The sequence below is a fragment of the Cyphomyrmex costatus genome, unplaced genomic scaffold (assembly GCF_001594065.2).
Source record: "Cyphomyrmex costatus isolate MS0001 unplaced genomic scaffold, Ccosl1.0 scaffold254, whole genome shotgun sequence".
Lineage (NCBI taxonomy): Eukaryota > Metazoa > Arthropoda > Insecta > Hymenoptera > Formicidae > Cyphomyrmex > Cyphomyrmex costatus.
The window spans coordinates 1,665,090-1,690,818 of NW_017276629.1; the positions used below are offsets into that span (position 1 = coordinate 1,665,090).

At 31.9% G+C, this 25,729-nt stretch overlaps 1 protein-coding gene across 1 annotated transcript in view; it reads left to right on the plus strand.

Annotated features, from left to right (window-relative positions):
- The window catches only part of Cow (Proteoglycan Cow), a 129,325-nt gene that overhangs the window by 57,057 nt on the left and 46,539 nt on the right, over positions 1 to 25,729 (plus strand). Inside the window, exons 2-3 of the mRNA XM_018540600.1 lie at positions 12,109 to 12,166; positions 24,373 to 24,475. Of these exons, the coding sequence (XP_018396102.1) occupies positions 12,109 to 12,166; positions 24,373 to 24,475 (161 nt within the window). The remainder of the gene's footprint in view (positions 1 to 12,108; positions 12,167 to 24,372; positions 24,476 to 25,729) is intronic.

The window sequence follows — 25,729 nt, forward strand, 5'->3', positions numbered from 1 at the left end:
TTTATTTATTTCCATCCTTTTCCTTGTATTCGTTTGATTACATCTTATCTTATTCTAAATCTCAAATTTAATCCGTTTTTTTCTCAAGATGTTTTCAAGATAAACACTTTTATTGTCTTCTAAGATTTCTTAAATTTTTTAAATTGTAATAAAAGAACAAATATATTTTGTAAAATGTACACATTTTAGTGAATGTAATTTTTATATAATTAAACCCATTTAGACCATATACGAGGGCAGTGTTTGATAAGTACCCGTGTTTGACGACTACGGGCGCCTCTGATTAAAAGTCCGTATACCATCGTGTAACGCCATTTTTTGAACGACGCAAGTAAACATTTCAGACAGCTGTGCCGGTTAGTTTAGTTTTTATAATAATTAAAAGTTGTGCTTGTTTGCAATCATGGAAAAAGAGCAATATTGGTCTGTGATTCGATTCCTGTTTTTGGTTGCGTTGTCCTTATATACGGCATGCAACTTTTCTTTGATTTCTTCACACGTCTTCCCATTCAAAAACAGTTTATAACTTTCAATTGTTATCAAAACTATACTAACCGACACAGCTGTCTGAAATTTTTGCTTGAGTCGTTCAAAAAATGCCGTTACACGAATGGTATATACAGACTTTTAGTCAGTGGCGCCCGTAGTCGTCAAACACGGACTCACTTTTCAAACTGTATATGTATATGTATATAAAATTCGCGTATGGATACAATTGTAATTATAATTTTAAATGTATTTTGATATATTTTTAATTAAATTCGACGTATAAATGTACATAGAATAGATTTTAAGTATCTTAATAGATTTTAGAGGATGATTCCTAATACAAATTCAAGACGAAAACTTTGTATAAAACAGTTCCGCAACAGTTTATTGTTAGTTTTGAGGATACAGGATGCCAAAAGTTAAAGGAAAAATTTTGTTTCAAAAATTTCGAAATCTATTCGAGTTAGTGATGAAACTTTAAACATACAAAGTTTTTCATCAAAATAACTTGAGTGGTTTTTAAAATTTTTTTTGGAAAAAACGAAATTTTTCCTTCAACTTTAATATCCTGTATCTTTGAAACTAAGTCGTTTCGGACATATGGTTATGGGAAGTTTTCGTCTGAATTTGTGTGAGGTATCACTCCTTAAAATCTTTTAGAGCAATATCTAGCCTGTAATATAGTAAACATTATATTTATGGTAAACTCACTTTAGTCGATTTATGATATAATTTATGCTTAAATCTAAAATAATATTTTATGTATAATTTTATTTGTGAAAGCGATTAAAGAATCAGAATAAATTCATATATGTTTAAAATTATTATATATTAATATTATAAATATATTGAAATATATATATATATATATCAAAAGTAGTGTTTCTGATGAATAATATTATAAAATAAATTAATGAATGAATAATGAATATATGAATATGAATACATTTTTGTTGTATTCATAGGAAATGAATAAATACTTTTTATTTAATTCGAATAAATACCTATATTAATTTGTGTGAACACGGCTACTACGATTATTTGCGATTTCGCATTCATTCCCACTTGACTATAACTATATTATTTAATACATTCCTTAACAAAAGCAAAATAGGTATCATTTTCTCCTCGATATAATCATGTTTCTCAAACTTTAATCAAGCTCGAAGGCAGAATAGTTTACGAGCTGTATCAGCAGTTGAGCGATTACGTCAAGATTGTAAGAAAATATACGTTCTAGGTACTTAGGCTTGTATCAGAAGCTGACAGATAGTTTCCAGTAACCTTACTAAAAGTAGAGTAAAGCATCTTTGTGATCGTATATGCATGTATTACATATAAACGGAATGTTTTGCTATCCAGATTATTTTATCAATACATATGTTTAAATGGATCTTAGAACAAAAGATAATTCCCAACAAATGTCATAAATCAATTTTAGACTAAAATATTTTATAATGGTTAATAAGACCTAATATTTTTGATCAAGGCTGTATATTTATGTTTAACTTAATATACATATGATTATACAATACACATACATCTACGCAAATTCAGAAAGTAGAAAGATAAAATTGGAAGGTTAGTATAAAAACAATAAAATAAATGATCCCCTATACAAATGTATGTGAATATTTATTACAGATCATTACTTAAGGGAAAACGGTTGCTTATTTGGAATTTTCTTTTTTAATTTAGAATTTTATTTGAATAAATATGAATACTCGTAAAATAATTATAAAATATATGTGTATTTATGAATAGATATTTTTAAAAACAAACAGTTTCGAATAAATATGTGTATCAATATTTTTTAAATGTGAATTTTTCATGAATAAAATTTATAGCTCAATTACGAGTTTTTTTAATATTTATCGGACACATTGATCAAAATACATGACGTAAGATATTATAAAATAATATCAGCTTTCTATTCATCCTATCTGATTTTGTATGCCATGTCTTTTGATGTACGTATATTTTAATATCTATTTTATATACAATATAAATTATGACTGCCCCCGCACACAAAACGAGTTTTGTAATAAATTTATATATATATATGGTATATTCTGATTCTTTAAATGATTTCGCGTGTTGTACGGCAATAAAACTATAAATACAATTCCGTTCTGAATTCTGACACGAGTGTATGGATCATCTAATATGAATCTTAAAATAAAACGTGCCGCAATAATTGCTTTAACACGATCATTCTTACAATAAAATTTCCATTTAGCTATTGCGAGCTGTTAAGCTATCTTTCCACAATGTCCGAATGAAATTTCTCTGGACGATTTCTCCTACGCATCGGTTGGTTTTTGAACATCTCCATTACCGAAGTTTGCGTTCTGGGATATCGCGGAAGTAATATTTATGGATTCGTATAATCCACGAGATTCCCGGCGGCGCAGCGCGACGCAACGAACCGGGGAGATTTGCGTCGCGTTTGGGAGTACGAGTCAATTCGCGCAATCTTTGAAAAGCCTTAAGCGGTTGTCACGTTAATCGGATAGAGACATTTCCGCGACCACGCGAACGTACATAGTGTCCGCGCGATTGCAAGCGAGCGAATGAACGATTTCGTGCTCTTGGCTGCGTTTCAAAGCCGTTTCGTGGCCCTCGAGGGCCGTTGCAGTCGAGGACCCGCAGCCGATTAACCTAAATCCCTGCCATCCTTTTTGCAATTCACGCGAGCCGCGATGGGAAAGCGAGATTCGCGTTTTCGCGCTCACCCGATCGAAAGAAACTGATAATGGGCGTGGCACGAGGAACGATTTTCTTCTATCTCGCGGGAGCAATCAGCTTGTAAGGCAAACTCGTATGAAGCTTCGTGTACGCTAATAATACGGGCGCTTTATTGAAAATTATCACGTCGACGTCGTGCGATTGTGAAAACGTGATCAGAGTAGTTAATAATTCCTTACACTTTTAAGAGTATACCACATTGTTGCATACATTTCAGAAATTCATATTTCATGTCAGAAAGCGATATTTGAGCAATGTTAGCAACATAATTATATTGTAAGAAATTAATTATAACAATAATACATTAACTTTAGAAAACGCTATCGATATTCAGTAATACAGTATTCCTATTGTTACGTAAATTTTACGGAGAAATAGGTCAACATTTTTAATTAATGTAATACAAGACTTTAATACATTTCACGTTTTTTATGACAAAATATTTGTAATCTAAATCTTTATGTATACAGCTACAAATAACGTAATGATTAACTTAAAAGAAAAAAAAGAATAAGTATCAAATTCAATCTCTCTCTTGAAATGAAATGTTATTCATTTTTATACAATATTACACTTTTAAAGAGAAAATTAAATATTTAAATCAGAAAACAAAGTAATATCGCAATAATTAATTATTACAAAAGTTAATACAAAAGTGATAACTTACAGATGTATGGTATAAACTATAACTTACAAGCACTTACAAATTATATTTAAACAATATGTACAATTATAAAGATAATAATAAAAAAAACAAGTACTAGCAAATGGTGAGGCGACAGCAATCATACAGTTGATATAAGATCTAATCAAAGAAATAAAGTAAGGGCAAACACAGATTTACGAAAAATGAAACAAGATATACTGTACTGAGAAGTACAGGAATACGAAAAAAGGAAAGAAGAAGAGAAAAGTTATGTATCGCAAGGTAAAGAGTTGTAATATTTGACTGCAGTGAAAGAGAAGGTTGTAGGAAATTTACCAATGCGATGAGAAGAATAAAAAAAAGTAAATTAGTAATTACTCAAACGTAATGTATATTTTTATATCAATAAAAAAAATATACCTATATACAAAACTGTTTAAAAATTGAAATTACTTATCACGTTCTTTGTTATAAAATAACCATCCGCCATTGTTGACTACTGAAAACATATAGTTCAACGATCTCACTTCCTTGCACGTTAAACCTACGTATGATAGCGGGTTTTGAGGGTCAACAGTATAATAGTTGGGTTTTTATGAATATTTTCATACTTGAATCATTGAAAATGTACAATTGTATAGATTTACATTAATTTAGCTATGTACGTGCATGAGTTTGTTGCATTGTTTTTTCAATAGAGAGATCTAAGATTCAAATTAAATGTATTTTAGTGATTACTTTAGAAACACAAAGACCGTAAAGATTATTGAATTTTTGTGCACAAGTTCGACAACAAAGGAAGAAAGACCGAGTATATAAGAGCGGTTAATTACTAAAGTTTCATGAACGCCAGTGTTCTCTTTTCCTCATTGTAGTGCTTTTGCATACGTTTTCTCCAAGGGTTCGATATATATACCTACAGGGCGCGTGAAGGAAAAAACCAAATTATTCATTTGGCTGGAATGGAAAAGTTCGTCCAACTTCCTTTCCGCAAGTCAGTATTTTTAAAATAGATTAACTCACCGATTGAGCGAATCGAGCCCGCAATGTCGACGAATAGTATATGACCGATCGATAAACAGTTTCTATTTATTTTATTCCTTATACACTGAATACAAAGCGCAGATAAATAAAATAGAGTAAAATACGTAATTGTGTGCCTTTGAGATAGTATGATGGAATACTATTTTTCATATAATGCAAAATCTTGATGCAATTTTTTATTATCTGCTGAGACGTATTACATATTTAATTCTACTATATGTTTAAAATCTTATATTTATTTTAAACGATTTATATAATTTGCGTCAGAATAACATTTTATTTATAATTTTATGTTATTGTATGGCAAAAAGTTTTGAAAGTTTATACAGAATTATACATATATATGTGATGAAATATATATTAAAATACACACACATACATACATTTAAAATGCATGGTGTATGAAATTATAAATTAAGCTTTATTTTGAATTTTTTAAAGTGTGTGTGTGTGTGTGAATTTAACAATAAATGCAAGTATAAATTAATTGTGCAATTTACTCTACGTGGAATTATTTGATGCAAAGTTTGATAACGATAAACTATTCAACCTAATTAGTTACAAATGCATTTAGCATTTATTTTGTATTTATAAAGACAAAAATAATGTTCAAATATTAATTAATCGTGTAATTGTAGAGTGATATATTGATTTTCTATTTCTAATGTGAAAATGATTATTTACTATTTACTTTTTTAAAATTATTAATTAAAAGGTTTCTAAAATTATAATATATATATATACTAATATTTCTTTATTGATTTATATTGTTACATGTGATCAGCAGTTCACACTTTTCATTTTTAACGTAGTTTTATTTTATATATGAAATTTAATATTATTTAATGTTACACAATATGTATCTGCCAGATGATAAACGCGATTAATATCTAGTTAGTTCGGAACAATCAAACGCGCTATGTATGGGTTGTGCACAATCGTACTGCGATTGATTGCGGTGCTATTTTCTGGCAGAAACTGATAGCTCACCGTGGTATTTGAATTGGGTTAGACAGGTAAAGATAGGTCTTCGATTTTACATAATTCAATATAAAATATGTACGGCCATATAAAGTGTGTGTGTGTGTGTGTGTGTATCGTGATTTAACTGGAACTCGAGACAATGATGTCGAGATGAAAAATTTGTTTGATTGAAGTGGATTTGATTTCGTTCGTCTCACGGTTTAAGCTGCTTCCGTCCGAAAGCAACCTCGCAAACTTCAAAGGCCGTTTCGTTGGCCGCTAATAATTCATATGTAGCCATGTGCGAGGAAAAGTGGCGAATTATTCCAGTTGGAGAGTAACAGAATTACAAAGCGAGCGGTTATGCATTCGCACAGATGTATGCGGTTGCCGGTTCCGTCTGTGTGAGAGAGATGCGAATGTCAGTATAGATGCCTACGTTTTGTTAATGAACGTGGTGCGCGCGGGAAGCTGATGCAACCAGCCTCGTTGGCAAGCTGCAACTCGGACATTTATTATATTTCGCTCGCGTATCGTATCTACGCGTATCGCGGTAACGTTTATCGCGCGCAATGCGTAATATTATTTGCAAAGGGTCTCTGATGGTGTCCAATGGACACATAAGTGGTATAACCGAGCACGCCTATATGAAATTCGACGTTATGCACGCCTATGAGATTTGACGTTAATAACATATTCATGCATTATAAGGAGCTTAAGAGGAATTTAATGTTTGTGTGTTGCGCGTTTATAATTGCAAAAAAATAATAGTTTGTATTTCCTGTTATTTTATAGCATTAATCTTTTCGCTCGTTACAACATTGCGTATTTATCTCTGTCTCATTCTGTGTGGTGCAACCCGTATAAAAACAGTTCGTTAAAGCCCGTCGCATTTCCAGAATAAATATGTGGGTTGTATCCTACGGTGTATTTACTACAGCAATTTATTAGATACACAAATAGCGAAAATTATACGGCCAAGGTGGCGTGTATCGATACATGTATATCCGCAGTGAATACGAAATATAAATTGGATATATTAGACTTATAAATAGCGCGATTAATCATACGTATTGTTTAAATAAATTAATAAACAAATATTTGTAATGAATAATATACGGCGCGTACATGATATGACACGTACAGCCCCCCCCCCCCCCGCGCGTGCGCGGCATGCTTTATTTTCTCCAAATGGATATATCTCAGAGTCTCATCCGTTCGCGGTCTTATGGCGACATCCTTTAAGACGTGGGTTAATAAACTTTCAACGCGTTATAAAATTCTTTACCACAACAATATTCTCTCTCAAACGGTGGGTATATGAGTTCTATTTTCTGTGCGCGACCAGTCCGCGGTAAGGCGAGTTTTCGGGTCGCACCTCTTTCTCGCGCGCTTTTTTTTTTTTTGGCATTTTCCGCCCGTTTTTCAGCTTTATCCGGCAACTCGATAAATTTAACAACGGTAAAAGCCGGAATTCGCCGCAGTTTTCCTATTTGTCGGCAAATTCACCCGGTTTCCACGCAACCGGACTGGTGCATGTTTTATTTACTAGGTAGATATCTATCTAGTAAATATCCTTTTATTTAAATTAGATAATAAAGTATTTGTGAGACGACACGTGATATTCTATTAACAAATTAATTATCGTAATTGGAGTAAAATTAATTAATTATATATATTATATAAATTTAAGATATGACATTAAAATTACGTAATTCGCAAATTTTTTTGAAGAAAATGACAAGAAAAGTTTTCATGTTGTAACGAAATATTTTTTGTATCTTTTACAATTAGATGGATGTAATATTCTTATTTATTATCATTAAAACATTAATGATATATGCATAATATTGTATTTTCGCAAAAAAGTGTAAGTCGAAACATTTTGAATTTCATACTATTATATTAACTATTATATATATATATAACACGATATGTGTTCTAAATACATTGGCCTTCATTCAAGAAAAATGATATAAGTTGAATTCAGACATTTCCTAAAAAAAAAATAACACAATGAAAAATGATACAAATTACAAAGTAATTTTTACGGGTAGCATAATGTAACGAAATTAATATCTGTATAATTTGTAGAGAAGTTGAAACAAGTAATTTGTGATTAGCTCTAAGTTAACTTATATGAAATAAAAATTGTGACTGTGACTATAAATTAGAAATAATAAGAAAAAGATTGCATATATAGTCAGAATCGTATATTTAATGCTATTTACACAGTTAACTATCGAATCGAATATAAATTATAAAACGATAAATTCGATGATTGTTTAAATAAAACACGAAGGCGATTGTCGGCGAAATTGTATGAATTGCTCTAATGGATCACGATTTTTAACGCATTCCACTTGCTAAACATTTCGCGTTAGATCCAATAAAACAGCGCAATGTAAGGACCAGACGACAGCTTCCTAAAGCAGTGGACTATTTGTCAGACGTGGTCCGCAGGGATAAAGTAGGGTGTGAGGTCGTACGTCCGCCGACTGAGAGAAACGTATCTCGATTCTTCGCGCCGGCTTCTCGACAGCCGCTGAAAATTCAGAAAAATTATGTTGATGTCCGATTTTCCACAAATTGGACATGATTCTTCCGCGTCTTTCTCTATTCATTGCCGGTCAGACGATCATTCCTACCGATGGCTATATTCAGCAGAGAAAATTAATCGCTTAGTGATTCTTTGACATAATTTGTTTTTGCCTTTAGTTTTTCAATGGATCTAATGTGTAGGAACCAATCATATTAAAGAAAATCACTAAGCACTAACTGATTAGTTTTCTCTGCTGAACGCATTGAATTTTTCAATTATCGTGAAAAATCATCGATTCTGTCTCTCTCGCCTCAATGTATTCTCCGTTGCAACCATAAAACGTGACATAACGAGTACTGCCCGCGATACTCAATGTGATCCTATTTTTCATAGCGCTCGTAATTTCATAACAACGCGCACCGCCGGCTTTTATTTTCGCAAGACCTTTTTGCCGGACTTTTTACCTCCCACCCCTCCCCATCGTCGTCCAGCGAAAGGCTCTTCTATCTCGCGCGATCATTTTTGTGCTGGCTGCAAAATAACGCGTCGCCGCGCGTGTATTTTCATTTCTCGTTGCCGACGCCTCCCGCGCGAACCGTACAGCTGTTTACAGCGGCCATTTGTTCGGGGTAACGTTCGGCGCGTGTTATATGTGCCATTTATTTTCGCGAAACGCGGCTCGCCGCACTTCCTGCAACGACTCCACTTCGATAATTCTGCAGAATACACGTCGCCGTACAATTAGAGAAATGCAGCAATATTTTGTAATCGCGCCCGATCTATTTTGCATTTATATCCGCAATCCTTTTTTTGATCTGTTCAATTTAAAGTTTTATAATTTATAATTTTGTCACGAGTGTAAAAAATTCGTTGGAGACTTATCTTGAAAATTACCTTTCAATTTGATTTCTTCAAATTGAAAGGTAATTTTAAACCACGTACTTTATTGCATACATTTTTTTCTTTGTTTACTATAAAATATATACATATTATGTGTAAAATACCTTTAAGAAAATTAATTTGCCTCGCAAAAGAAACCAATCGGGAAATAGATATTTATGTAATGCGTAATGTATATGTTCTCTTTACGGTCAGTCCTTTTGCCGACATGTACTCGTATAATAAAACGAATATAAGTAAAAAAATGTTTCTTTCAGAGAATGCAGCATATTATAATTTTTTGTGATCTTTATATTTAATAATAACAGTATAAAAATATTAAGTTACTATATATTTCAGTACCTCGCTGGACGGTTTACAACGCAAGAATAAGAACGCTAAATTAAAAAAAAGAATAATGAAAAATTATATAATACATGTTTAATTAATATTATAAATAATGATGAAAAGAAATTTATTAAAATAAAATATATGTTGTATCAAATAACAGAACTGTAGACAGAATCTGTTATAATTTATTAAATTTATAATGTGAAAAAAATTACAAGTATTGAAGAGTTATTTTTAACTATTTCTATATATATATATATATATATATAAAAGTCACCATTGTTCTTATTTAAATTTCTTAATTTAACTAAAATGATAAAGTTAAACAATGTGTTTAACTCAAGAAAATGTATCAAATTTGATTGAAATTTAGTTATTATTTATTGAATGCATACGTTAATACGAATATTGTGTACTTTAAAACTACAGAGATGGATTGATTTACATTTTGTCACATATGAAAGTTAAAATTAACAAAGTGTTATTGAGTTGAATAACAAAATGTTATTTAACTTACGAGATTGAGTTGCGCCATTGCTCTTTTGATTAGTACAGTACAGAGTACAATTACGGCGTATTTTGTACTTCTCTCATACATATTTTATGTATAAAAAAAATTCTAAAAAATTCTTCTTTACAATTTAAATTTTAAGATAAAACATATACATATATAGTAATTATAACATACATTTGTATATAATTTTATGCATTTTGTGAGATATGTATACGTTTCTCTTATAAACTCGTGTATGTATATGAATTTTATGTACATATGTGTACATACACAGGCACACACATATTTATTTATTTGTCTGAGTTTTCAATAATTCGATACATCTGATGATTGCTGCAATGTTATACAATCGATTTACAGCATCGCTATCGATTGATGAATATCGTAATTTTACAAAACTGAAGAAGGTTCGAGCGTTACTTTGGAGTCAAAAATGCAACTGAAAAAAATTATCATTATAGCGATTCGGAATCATGCGCAATATTAGTGTAATAAATTGTGGATATTATTTATGTGCTATATTCTTAGTAAATTATTAGTGAATAGAATATTAACAAATGTATAAGATTATCAACGACTCGAGAAGTCGAGTATGGCAACTTTGCACTTCGCGACGTGACGGGCAGTGACAGATAATGGCAATCATGGCGAATTATAAGGGAGAAATATAGAATCGGTATAAAGGCCGATTTTGTACAAAAAGGTAAATGGAATGGAGAGAGATTGCTGCTTTTGTATCGGCTTCGTATCAGTTGTGCACTGCGGCGTTGCCAAGTCTGTTACTACTATCTGTTACTACTAATACGATCCCCCCGTGAGGTAAAGATAAACTTTGTGATAATAAAGCTTTAAATTCATATCCGAGTGTCTTGTTTTTTTTTTTTTTTTTTTTTTTTTTTTTGTACACAATTATTGATATTTTATCTGTCAAATACTAGTTTTTTAAAATCCTATGTAGCGGAAAGTGTACCTCGGAGGTGCCAGTCTATTATAGACGCAGCTGGTGACTGAACTTATTAATACATTATAATTGCAATTTGGTTATAATTCTACTGCGAATACAATCAATATAAATTTAAGGCTAATAAGCCATTTTTCTTTGAGATAAGCCTGCCACGCTCTTACTAGACAGACTGTAAGTTGCCTGAGTGTGTACTATATAAATCAGTGATTATCTACTTCCGAACGACTGTCTCCCATGCATAAGACGCTATGTTAAAATGGTTAATTTCAGAATGACATTACAAAAAAACTTATTCAATATTGCTCAAATTGTGGGATTATTTGTATACAGTGTTTATCTACATCATATTAAAAAATGAAGTCTCTAAATTGAATTTCGACTAATGCTCGAACCTCCTTAAGTGCTTAATACTTCAAAGGATGTATTTTTCTTTCGATTTGACTGCGTCATTTTATGTAATCTCAGGAACTTACGGTCGGTGTTTAAAATGTGGTCAGCAACCTACATTTCATGTATTTTCCCATTGGTATTTTAGATATTATCTGTGAATTTTGTGTGTGTATGTATTGCAAACTAGCACGTGAACTATCACGCGAGCTCGTTCCCCTTCGTCCTTCTAGTCCGAACATGCCCCTACGAGCCTCGTTCTCTTTTTATCTTTGACCTCGGCCTGAACTTCGAGAATACAGATTACGCGTTCTTATTTTACCAGGCAACCCTGAATTTCGTGCACGTGACGAGCGATCGTTCGTCATATTCTCCGTTCACGTGCATACGTATCCCTATCGAATCAATCGAACTGCATTTTGGCGCAAAACGCCACTTACCATTGATTCCGTGACGATGTGAAAATAATGATCTTCAACTAGTCAACGCGTCTCTATATGTTTACATGCCCTGTTATATCCTAAAATAAGGTTTTACTATATATTAAGTGAATATAAAATTGATCTTTCTTATTTTTTCAGGATGATCCTCGCATAATGAAAGTTGGAGATAAGAAACGTTGGATACACGACCCGAATAGTAAGTGATATGTTGTTGAAAACATCTGTTTAAATAAGTTTTGAATGCATGCTTTTAAAATTTTACATAAACATTTTTAGATCTTAATGGATATATTTAGTCACTAATTTGTAGAATTTTTAATCATTTCTTTAGAGCTAAAATTAACTTTTTTATCTTATTTTTATTTTATCTAATAATAATAATAATAATAATCTAATAACACAATAATAAGGGCAAATATAATATTTTTAAATTGTTTACATAATATTTTATATAAAATAATTTAACCTTTCGTACTTCTGGGACATATATATATGTTTCATTAACGAAAAAAGTTATAATATTTAAACAAATGGTTCTATTTATACAGACGTAGTTTTGCTAATCAGATTTTGTTTCGTCTATTTCAATCGTGTGTGACTGGTAAGTGAAACATTTAACGGACTAGGTATATATTTATCGTATTGTGCGGTGTTCGCACGGATAATTGGCATTGTCGCTGATTCACCGATCGAATTGTGTTATAGCGCGTCAAATGAATTTCGCGCGGTATGTATTCCCTTGAGTACGAATCATCGGGTGGGATGTCATCGCCCACCTTCCGAATGCATTGCGATTTTTCACCCCCGCCACGGCGCGCGTTGGTTGATGCACGCTCGCGAACTTTTCGCGTTGGAAGGATCGTAAAGCCGGATGTACCGTACGACTGGTATGAATTCGAATGGAATCTCTCCGCCCGCACCCGTTGGCTGGTTCGCTCGGCGAAATGTGATATTTATCACGAGCGTTGCCGCTAAATTCCCCAGAAAATTCCAAATATATATACTTCATGAACGCACGTCGCGCGCGGTCGAATATATATATATATCATGAAAATCTGAAGTAAAAGCCAGAACACGACAGACGGTTATGAAAATGACGTGAACATTCCCGATAAGAATATCACGCAGTGCGAATAATGTGTCTGAATAAATATTATTTATTCCATTTTCTTATAAATATTGCATAGAATTTTAAGGTGGAATTATTGAGTTTGATGTTTCAAGAATATTGTTTCTTCTATAGATATGCTTTAAATCTATTATTAAAATGTATAGGGGAAAAATTACAGAGAATTTTTTTATTTTTCATTTATTTAACATTAAATAAATGATAAATAAATTATCAAGTTAGATGTGCGAGATGTTCACGAATTTAAAATCGCGAATAAAAGTTAGTAATTTGCATGCATTGCCGACATTGAAATCTATTGATGAGCAAATAAAAGAGAATTATTGCGTCAAACGGATTTAATGCCAATAGTAAAAAAGATGGCATTTACATGTTGCCTTTTTAAACATTTCCAGTTTGAATAGTGCCGTCGTTTAAAACATTGTTGGAATCATTCTGTCAAAGATTTGTGTATAAAAAACGTTATGTGGTGCGTCGTTAGTAGGAATAGCAGGACAAATTTATTAATAAAAAATATAATCCTATTGTAATGTAGATATATGCTGAGAAAAATGGAAGCTAAATGTATAGAGGATGCACGCAGTTGGATGCAGTTTATTCCAGTTTTTGCTGCAACATTTCTTTACATTTTCCTTTTATTTTCTTTTCCTTAAACTCTTTTCAAATCGACGCATCATTCGAATGCTTATGATTCTTTTTTATTCATAAATGCTATTCTTTTTTTAATTTCTTTGTACATATCTTCTAATTTACACCAGATAATTATATGTAACATATCTGTACCTGCATATTTAATTGTAATTGCCTCTCATAATCAATTAAAATCAATCAATTGTATAAAGTATCTCACAATCAGTGAAGCTTATTTTCAGAGTTTTAATGTGATTATTGATCAATTCTATATAAGAAATATATAATTAGATATTCTATAACTTCTATTTATTTACGCCCAATTGTCAAAACTCATCTCGAGACTATATATGTAAGGAAATTATAATTTTCTGAAAAGAAGTGGATAAAGCAACATGCATTATCGCTCGAAAGTTTGAAGCATTTCTAAATTTTGAAAGAAAGTTTAATTAACTTTATTTATTAACAAATTTACGAAAGTTCATATTCTTTTTCACATTGTGCAAAAATTAATATTTTCAAAATAATTACGTCTCTGAAAGATCGTGTTTTGTATTATATAAAATATTTCAAATTTTTAAACAGTAGTATGGTATATTATACGATAGGCTTCCAAAAAGCTGTAAACTATAATAATTTTACATATTTCTTTGTTAAAAAATTCGTTTACAGCTTGTCTAAATGTTGCATTATTTATTATTATGTAACATATTGTAATTATAATCGATATTACATTTTATACTACATATATTGATATTACATTTTATAGTATACAATATATAAAGTGCACGTTATGCACAACATGACGTGAAACTGTTGATACAATCGCCAATGCTTGTCATAATCAAGTGAATAATTCTGTTTATCATAATTAATAATAGGCGAATATTATATGAATGCCAAAACATGAATGTTATACTGTAGTCTAATCATGATGATCTAACAGGATTACAAACGCATCATATTGTGTGTATATGTATCATATATGCACATATATATATATATATATATACTCGTATATATATATGCATGTATTTATTTTAAGTATATTTATTTTAAATTTGAATAAGGTACATAAATCGAAACTATAACATAAAATATAATTTGTAAGATAAGACTTTGAAGATGATATAGCATAAGTCAATATAAGCTGACACAGAGTAATGTAATGTAATAATTATATACTATATATCTATAATAATAAATAGCAAAATAATAACCGTTCAACCCCAATTTGGGCCTTTTTTTTTTTAGTGTAAAACAAAACGATTTACATATTAATTAGAGAGAATTGCAATACAATAAAAACGTACGATCAAAGCGTTTAGTACTCGTATAATACGGAAATGTGCCACATGTTTAAAGCCTGTATGAAAATTCAACCATTATTAACCGTTAATAATATTTAGCAGAATACATTATTTCGATAGTTAGATATTAAAACTGAAAAAATAAAAATTTCTAGAATTTTTTTTATCCGATCAAAACGCACATGTATAAGTAAAGCATTTGTTATAAAATGTTATTTTCGAATGGTTTTTATTTTATAAAAAATAATTTTTAAGTAATTTATCTTAAAGCGATTTTGTATCCTCCTGTATGCATATTTTATTATTGTTATTATTACTGAGTTTACGAAAAAAAATCGCGTAAAGGAAAATCCTTAGAAAGAAGAAAGTATGTAAAAAACAAGTAGTTACGAGACAGTTTCGATGAGAGTGATGATATTTACATCATCAACGTTTCGAATAAAGTCGTCGTTTCCTGATAATTTTTTATGTGAACGTTGGCGATTGGGTGAGGAAATTTTCAAGAGCTATAGCCGTTTAATGGCGCGATGATGAGGATACCTTAAACTTGATGTGCACCTCCATTTCTTCCAATTTTCTTTCTCCGGACTATACTAACACACACATGGGTTATAGCAAATTCTCAAGTAAAGCCGTGCTATGAAGGTCGTAGTAACGACGATAGGTTTCATTTCACACCTCTTAACGTGAAATAGTTTAAGGTTCGGCGGAAGCTGAACGACGGAAAGGATAAAACGAGTCGGGTCACGTATTTAATACCCCTTTCCACGGAATCCCCTCCCACGCTCGATTTTGTGATGTTATCCGAGTTGATCGCCGTTTTCCTTCAGGCGACGAGGCGCGTAGTACACGTTGCATCTTTAATTCTTAAGAGTTGATCGATGTTCCATCGATAGCACGTGACCGTTTTCTTTAAGAATAGCACAATTTTCTTTTGTTATTGAGACGTCATTCTTCGGAATTTCGTACAGAAATTTCGTATATGTTATGAATTTGCTGCATAACAATGATAGAAAAATTATTATACAATGTTCGTGTTAATATAAAATTACACAAAAATTCTAGGTAACACAATTAACATGTAAAAATGACTAACTAATAATTAGTGAGTACAACATTTTTTAATGAGTAAATATTATTATACATTGGCTTAGCGCTTTTTGCATAAAAGAATATTTTTAATCATGAAAAGTAAGTCATTTTTGCGAATCTTTTGAAATGTTAAAAAGATTGAAAAATAAAATTGAAAAGATTGCATACGCATGTATAAAACGTGTTTGTAATCTTTGTAGAGAATATTTAATTTTAATTTCAAATAATAGGTTTATTAATAAATTTAAGTTGGGGAGTTTTATTAAGAAAACTTTTAAAAAATAGAACTTAATTTTTTTCTTTAATATTTAATGTTAAAAAAGTGTTATGGCAATGAGCTAAATTATTTTAAGTCTTATGATAGGAGGAACGATAGAGAAATTATTCGACGAGGGAAGAAAAACGTATCTCGGCTTTGCCATGTACAAATTGCGATAAATTATACCAAGCAGCGATATACGTGATTATGCGGTATTTATAATGTGAGCTGATGAAATGGTTGTTCGCGATGATCGTGCGAAAGCAGGTACAAATTGATGTTTTAATAAATGCGATTGCATGTAATTGGACTTGACTGCAATAATAACGCGATCTTACGCGATAATGCGCGTATACTGCAAACACCTAATTATTATCTGATAATGTGTATTATATAGAACGGAGGAAGGGTACTTATCGGATAATGCCTGCATCAATTTATCTTAAGATAAACTCATGTACTGTCGAATCCACTATAGTTGTATCCAAACTGCTCGCTCGAGAGTAATCCTTTATTTTTTTTAACGCAACGTAAAAAGCAATGTATTTCTCTCGTGAGAAATCGTATTGACGTTGTTGTGTAAACCACTAAAAAAAATCTGGTAACAGCTACCAAATGTTAAGCTTAAAAAAAAAAAATAAAGGATTGCTTTCAAATAAACGGTCTAGATAGACAATTGTATAGTGGATTTTTTACAATAAAAAATTGATGCAGGCATTGTTTGATAAATAAATAATTTTATTTAAATGTTTGTAACTAAGATAATATAACTAAAAATAATTTTATTTTTCTCTAAATACAATTCTAAATAATAAGTATTATCTGCAAATACAATGCAATCAATTGTTTGGTAATAATTACTAAATATTTAGAAAAGTAAAATTATTTTTAGTTATTTTAACCGAACATTCGATCAAAATTATTATACCCAACATTTATTACTATCTTTTGTTAGTGCATGGCATGAATTGAGTAATTATACGATGATATCGCAAAAGGGGCTTACTCGTTGAAGTGTGCCTATACGAAGGAAGGCGCAATTCATAATGTCATGGCGTCGGTGATGTTAAGTAAAGGGGATATTTACAAAAACGCCTGTGTTGCGTTCTCTTTCGAGAGGCGCTCAGGGGATTTACGAGGCGCGCTTATTACGAAATTCCGAGCGAATTGTTGCAACATCAGCGCGCGACGAATCAATTTCCCCCTCGCGGCGGCACGCGCCGCTTTAATCGTCGTACGATGATGTGCATGTATCATTGTCGCGCGCGCGGAACACAGTCATCGGAGCGCATGCAAATACGCGTTCGCACGTGCGACGCCGCCGCCGCCGCTGGCGGTGTTTCTATAGCTGCTGCCCCGCCCGGGCAGTGTGTCTCAGGACATCGTATACGCACGATTGCATTCGCCACCCTGCGCCAAATGTGAGCAACCTGCTGTATTATCGCGTCGTACACGGCCGTTAGCCGTTTTGTTGTTCTCCACGCCATTGACCCGCCAACGCTATATTAGCGCGATCTGCAATTACTCCGTTCTCGAAATACGCGGGTGCCATCGAACGATCGATGGATCCCCTGCAAGTCGAGATGTTTGATTCGATCCGCCACCATCGCCGCTAGTTCGGAGAACGCATTGTGTCGCGTAATCGCAATCCGTATTGTAATGTACGCCGTATAATTCACGTAGTAATATCGTCGCAAGCGCCGCCGCCGCCCTCGGCACCGTTATACGATTATAGATACGCGATTTATGGTATCCCTCGTGGCGACGCGACGCGACGGTGCCAGTAATGGATGGTGAGAGAGCATCAGTCGTCTCTCTCTCTCTTCTCCCTCCCTCTGTTTCCCTCTTTCCCACGACGACCGTCGACGGCCCTCGTAAATCGTGCTCGAGGCATAGAAAGAACTCCCGCGGCGGCGGTCTCAAGGTAATTTAGGAGACTCTGGCTATTCATCCAGGAAGAAGGTAAACGAAGAATTGGAGGAACCCCGCTTCTCTCCTTTCTTTCTCGCATAGCCGAATTAACTGTATCAGTGCGATTACGATACGGTAATAGCAAAAGTTAACTGTTAACGTGACAATACTGGTCGCCACAGTAAAGTGGATTTCCAACCGTCTTTTATGAACTTTTGAAACAAAAAAGGACCGCATCGGATCAGAGAGAATAGTTCCGAGTAAATTAGCGCGCTTGTCGAGCGAGCGAGCCAAGGAGTCTTGAGAGATCCGGTCCTTTCTACAATTCTAATATATTCCGTCCTCGTATCACCTGATATTCGTCATACTACCGTTGCGGAGATTTTGTTCTTTTTCTTCTTCGCACTCTTTGCCCACTTTCTCGCTTTACCGTGTAATCAACGTTGCAGCCTAGGAAACGAGGAACGTCTTCTATTTTAAGCAACTTCTGTTACACGTGAAATCGTCGTGTCCGTTATTTGAGACTATTCCTTTTCTTCTTCCAGACAACTTTTTCTAGCTATTTGAGAACTTTATCATTTTGTTGAGTATAACAAACAGAGGACAACGTGAGAGATCTCGTATTACCCTCCTTTACTACTAAATTTTACTATTTTCATTTACGAGTTCTTTTATGACTCACAATGTTTCTGTTTTTTAATAAGTGTAGAATTTCGCTTTGTCTTATGTTTCATTATATATTTTTTTTTAAATGTATATGGGAAATATAGTGCAACTAAGAAAAGAAATTTCTGATTTTAATCTTCTTTCAAAGAAACTTACAGATATCTTTTCTTATGAAGTGAAATCCATCAATTTACGTTGACGCAAAAAATAATGTCGGATATTGTATTTAACTTTTCTCGAATAACTTTCTTAATATTTTTACGAGCACTTTTTCAACTAATTATCTAATTACATAACAGCTCATATTCAGTCGTATTACCGGAAATCTAACACATGTTTGTATAGAATACCATATTTTATAATCTAATAAACGATCGTTAAATATATGCAACGATCTTCTTGTTCTTTTACGCGTATTCATATTATATATAATTAAAGAGATCTACATTTCAACCAAGTTGCAGCTTTGCAGATTGTGTTAAAATTTTATTTTACATAGTACATGAAATATATATGCTATTTTAAATATGATACTCATTTTCTCTGAATTTTATGCGACTACGTTTTTAAATTTTTTTTTTTTTCCAAGATTTACGGTTACATCCTCTTTTGCAATAATTCTCAATTTTAGTAGCGTAACGTAAAGATTTATGGTAAACGTCAAAATTTACGCTTGCGCGAATTCAAGAGACCTTCGTAACCGCGCAATCTTTTAGCGGAAGATGCAGCCATCGCTCCATCTCACAGAGTACCTTAAATATTTTTCTCAGCCGGCTAGAAAGCCGCTCTCGCTACGAAACTCGTGACTTTACTACCGCCGCGAATCCGGAGTTACGCTCGGCGGATTGGTTCGATCCAGCTCAGAAGAAACGCTCGAATACGACTAGTAAATGCTTACATTCTCCTATGTCTGCTCCTCTTGTCAAATGTGCCTCTTTCAGTATGACGTGTATCCGCTTCTCGGCTTGGAGCTCGCGTGAAAATGTTGCCGAATCGTGTTTCTCTTACGTGAGAAGACCGCGATGCGTAATGTTCAGTCTGTTAAACGGGATCACGGTGATCCTAAGCCCTGGTGACATTTTTTTAAGTGAGAGATTATGTTTATATCTGTGTTTATGAGAATTTTGTGAATAATTACACTTAATAGTCGTAAGTAAATCTCATAAACAATTCAATGTTTAAATTTCTTGTAAACTTTTATTTACCATACGTCTGCAATTATATATTTTATTCTTTCCGTTCGCAATCTGTTTTTTCATTGTTCTAGGCATTCAGGAAAAATGTATTATAAAAAAAGTTTTTTTTAATAAATAATAGAATCTTATTTTACGACCGTACATTGTTAAACAATAACAAGAAAGAAGGAAGCACAAAGCGAAGCCTATCGGTCAAAGCTAGATCAAGATGCTTATTATCATTAAGTGTGAATTTATATACCGTGTATGTAGTTCTGTCAATCGCGTGCCGAACATTTTTTCAGACTTACAACGCAACTCTAAATAACTACCGCGGTAATATCACTTTAGTTAGATTGACAATACAATCTAACAAATTTCGATGCTTATAGCATCTTATTAGATCTTAATAATATGTTGAAAGACATATATAATTTTTTAATAATATGTTGAAAGACATATATAATTTTTTAATAATATGTTGAAAGACATATATAGTTTTTTTTAATATTTCTATTATGTTATACTAAATAATTTGTTAACAAAATATTTTACAAGAAATAAAAACCGAATTATATTCTCCTTTATCTTGAAGAAATTTGAAACATTGAAGTTTTACTTGTGCCAAAAATCCCAGATTACAAACGAAAAGTTAAACATACTATTTTGCCAGGTTGCTGCGATTCAGTCTAAGCAAACGAGCGTGAACAAACACGAGTGAACAGCTTGCTTCATTGAGTGCCAACAAGTGCAAATTTGCATCGATGTTCATTCTGTTTCTTATAGCAATGCAATAAAGAAAGCTTTGCTACATTCGCTCATGGTCGTTTGTGATCGTTCTTTTTCTTGTCGAGTTAATCCGGATGCATTTTTATAGCGTGTCTTATCGCGGATCGCTTGTCCCAAACAGTGCGTGAGGAACGTCGTGGCTGCAAGAGACATGGTGTCTTTCTCGAGAAAGTTTTCAGTTATATGCAACGAGTAGAAACGTGACGGGTAATATATATATATATATATATATATATATATATATAATACTATGTACATGTGTATATATCTACCTACACACGCACAGGAAACCTTCTCTCCTTTTCATGAAATCCCACGAAATTAAGCCGTCAGGAGACAGTCCAGGTCTTCTTAATTCATGTACGGTCGACTTTAATTCCGACCCGACGGAATCTCCCGTTTGTGTGCGATATTACTTCTATCTTGTCGGGAGACAAGCTTATTCGCGTCATAAAAGAAACTTTTAATTGGATATTTTGGAATCTTTAACATGCGGAATGGAGCTTCTCTTTTATCTACTCACTAGAGGGAAAATTACTTTCTCTCTCTCTCGGCGTACAGATTGTTTTACACCACAGGTGCTATGTACATGCTAGGTTGGTGAGAAGGAACATTGAGCGATTTTACGCGACATTGGCACGCTACAAAGTATTCTTAGATACCTATCGTACAAAGTATTAAACTTGAATATAATGTAACTATGTTTATAACTAGGTTTACGTTGTGATTTATATTTTCCAATATTTGTATATAAATTATATACATTAATCTTTTAAATATAATTTGGATCATTACATGATGTTTTTTTTAATAATATAAAAGATATATAAATATTGAAAGCAAATTCTTATACATTTATAAAATTATTTATAATACGGTATGTTTGATCTCTGAGATAACAATAAGTAATTCTTAAATAAATTTTTGAAGATTATAAAAGCAGTGGTCGTTGTAGATGATTGTGCACGCAAGAGAATATTACAAACGAGTGAGTTTATATGCAATAACATTGATTTATGTTGTTTACACCATATAGCATTGTAATAATGGGATATATAAGTATAATATAATATAATAATAAGCTCGTGAATGAACTTGTAATTAATTACATAAAAGCAAAGTGATTGTGCCAAAGAGTTATTTTCATTAGATAATCATGCATCCGCGCATAGTGGTTAGTTTGAATTGCGAGATTATTTTAGCAATAATGATAATGAAACTATTCTATCTCTCTCCAATATTTCACTCAAATTATAATTATCATATTTCTAGCGAAATTTCACTATCATATATTACTTAATTAATTATCATATTTGGTAGAGCAATTTGTTATTACAAAAGTTAATTAAATTTATTAAAAAGCATATTACTATTTTTAAAAATAGTAAAAAGAATATAATTATGTTTTATGTAAATATAAAGTTAATTATTTTTTTATTTTCTAAAAAGACAAAATTACGTTTCTTATAAAACAGTTAATTTAAACGTCAGTTTGCAAATAATGCATGTTACATACCTGATTTTCACAAACACATTACAATGTCATTCTCTTTAACGAAATTCTCTCTCTACAATTCTTTACAATATTATTTTATAGTGCAGCGCAAAAAAAGTTGGCAACTTTGGTTGGACATTAGCCAGTTTTATGTTTAACGCGAAAACTCGCTCTTGTCGTCAAATGTTCATTCATTTCTTATTTCCATTGTCGCGCATTTTCTAAATTGCAATGACTTTCTTGTGCATTTGTAAATGGAAGCAAGTAATATCCATATGAAAATGTCTAAGTTTTTAAATCTAAATAAGAAATAATTACGTAATTACATTAGCAGAGCATTTCTTATTTTTTATTTTAAGCAATTTCTAACGTTGATAAGTCATTCTTTCTACCGAGTTTGAGTAAAAGAACAAATAATTTACAATCAGAAATTGATTACGTTTTATTATTAAATATTATGTAATTTCGTTACAACACGACTAGTTCGATCAATTTTAAATGAATACAAACATTTTAGAAATACAAAGTGATTAGATGATAGTACGTTTTATATATTATAGTTACATAAATATATTCAAAGTTTATACAAACATAAAGTTTATTTGCGAATAAAGCTATATTAGGACATGTAATACTTTCTTAAAAGGACGTTAAAATCTCTTCGAGGTAGAGAATACATTATCAAGTGTAGTACATAAGGTCCTGCAAGCTGTGGGCTGTGATTCTATGTAAGCGTACTTATTTTTCGGTTGCCAAACCTGAAAAAGCTGCAGGTTGAATTGGGGGGTACCGTTTTATTGATTGCGAGGAGAAGACATCGACGATGTACTTGGTTTCGGACCGGAGAAAAGGGAAATCCGATTTGGCGGTTGGGCACAGTGGATATATAGAAATGTGTTCTCTCGAACCAATATCGCTTGTCGGTGATTTCCAGACGAATGGAAATGCTCAGAACATGCAATGTCCGACATAATCCATGATGGGTCCACGCATATCATTTCGGTTTGTAGACAGAAAATCCGTCCGATTAACACAGCGATATCAGTCGATTTCATCATAATTATCGTAGCCTTCCTTTATTGTAAGCAAATACTGTAATAACGAATTATTATATTATTACGTTTGTTTGATTAAAAAAAAAAAATGAATAATATAACGCGGCAATTTGTATTTATTCTTTGAAATAAAACTTTTATCACACTGCAAGAAGGTCAACAATCGTAGGTATAACTTTTGACAGATATAATGATAGATTTTGTAAAAACTCAAATAGGAGAGGAATCATTTTGATTATTTTAAATTGAAAATTATCAAAAGATATTTCGAAAGTTTGTTAAAAGATTATCTATAGGAAAAATAAAATATTTGAAGATACTTAAAAAATATCATAAAAAAATAAAGCAAGATTTTAAAAGATCGTTTAAAATGTTAAATTTATGTAATAATTTGGATTGTTCAGTCAGTCGTTCTTCATTGATGAATGATATCGCTTAAAAAAAAAAGAATGAGGAATAACAAGAAAACAAAAGAGATCTTACATTTTAAAGAGAAAGAATTGTCCTATAAAATTGTCAGATAAAATATGGATTCTATAATATCATGAAACGATTTCTGTTATCACGTTATAAAATAGATTTATTTCTTATTGACTCAGCTTTTATAATATTAATTATATAATTATATGACTTATTAAGATTGGTTGTTAGATTGATGTAACACAGAAAATATAATAAAAATGAAAGAGAAACTTATATTATTTCTCTACATTTTTTCAAATAATTATTATATAGAAAAATTTTAGTATATGTGTGTTGTAGATCTTGAATGTAAATATTTAGTACGTAAATTTAATTCTGTTTTATTTCTACAGAATAATCAATGATAGAAGATAAAATGTACTTTTATTCATAATATCAGAATATAAAGGCGATTTTTATTTGTTTCAGGCGAGCTTTGCCGCCCACTCAACTGCAAGAAGAAGGAACTTTGCCTTTTGGAGGACACGTTTACGGCCGTCTGCGTTTCGAAGAAAGAGCTTCACAAATCAGGGTAAATATCGAATTCGATCATTTTCATAATCTTGAATGGAAGGATGTTTTAAGATAAGATATTCTTATAGTTAAATTAACATTGTTGAATATTTCTTACTGAGAACATTTGAATCTAATTAGCTATTAATATTTTTACATGAAAAAATAAACATTAATATAGTATAATATAATCAAGAATAAAATTTTAATGTATAATGCATTAATATTGTTTAAAGGTAAAGAAGACAATTCTTGAAAGTCTGCTAATGACAAAATTATGAAAACGGACGCAAAGAATTAACATTATATTATACAAACACAAGCTATACGTTTCGAAGATGTTATTTAATCCTGCTGATCTATTCAGGTCTATTTGACCTAAATTGTAATATATTTTTTACTAATTTTTTATTAAAAAATTTTTTCTCTAGTGTGTATTTGATGATTTTTGTTACTGATAATTTTTTTGTGAAAATTTTACGTTTTTTATTTTTTAGAGCTTTTTCATTATACTAACCTAAATAATTTAATCATGTAGTAAATTTGAACTAATCAACAGGGTGTTATTAACAATGTGTTATTTTTATTTTTATTTAATACAAATATTTCTTACAATGTCCTATTTATTGTGAAAGTAAATATTTTATAGTAAGGATGTGTAACATCTTATAATTTAACAAAGGTAAATTTAACATTCTGTTGCTATGGAAATTATTACACACTACGTAGCATTTGAATGTCTTGCTAATAGTGTATTCTATACTGTTTAACATTTCTAAACTTATGTTTATCACATCATTTACTTTGCGTTAAACTAAAGTCTTCATCTAAATCTTTGGTATTTACTTGGCACCAGTAACAATAGCCAATCTCTCGGAAGAATGATCCTCGTTGCGTATTGTGCGCTGGGCCAAATTGACTTGCTGCAAACAACGATAACGCGCATACCATTGTTCGAAATGTTACTCGCGATCTTCCAAAACACGCTCTCTAACTTTCTCCATTTATGCCAATTTCATAGCACGTCAATTTTCGCGAGACCGAATAGTCGAAATTCTCGGCGTTTGATACGCCGCGCCGTCGCCGACGTTGGCACTAAGTAGCGTCGATATTAATGACGATATCGTATCGCCGCAAAACGGCATTAAACCACCGATCGACTGAAGCCGTCCCGATGATCATTGATTCCCTGTGCGGTGCTTATTGCCAATTAACTGTAATTGGACATTTACATGGACGATGTATGCGCGCATACCTATCTCGCGTACGGATA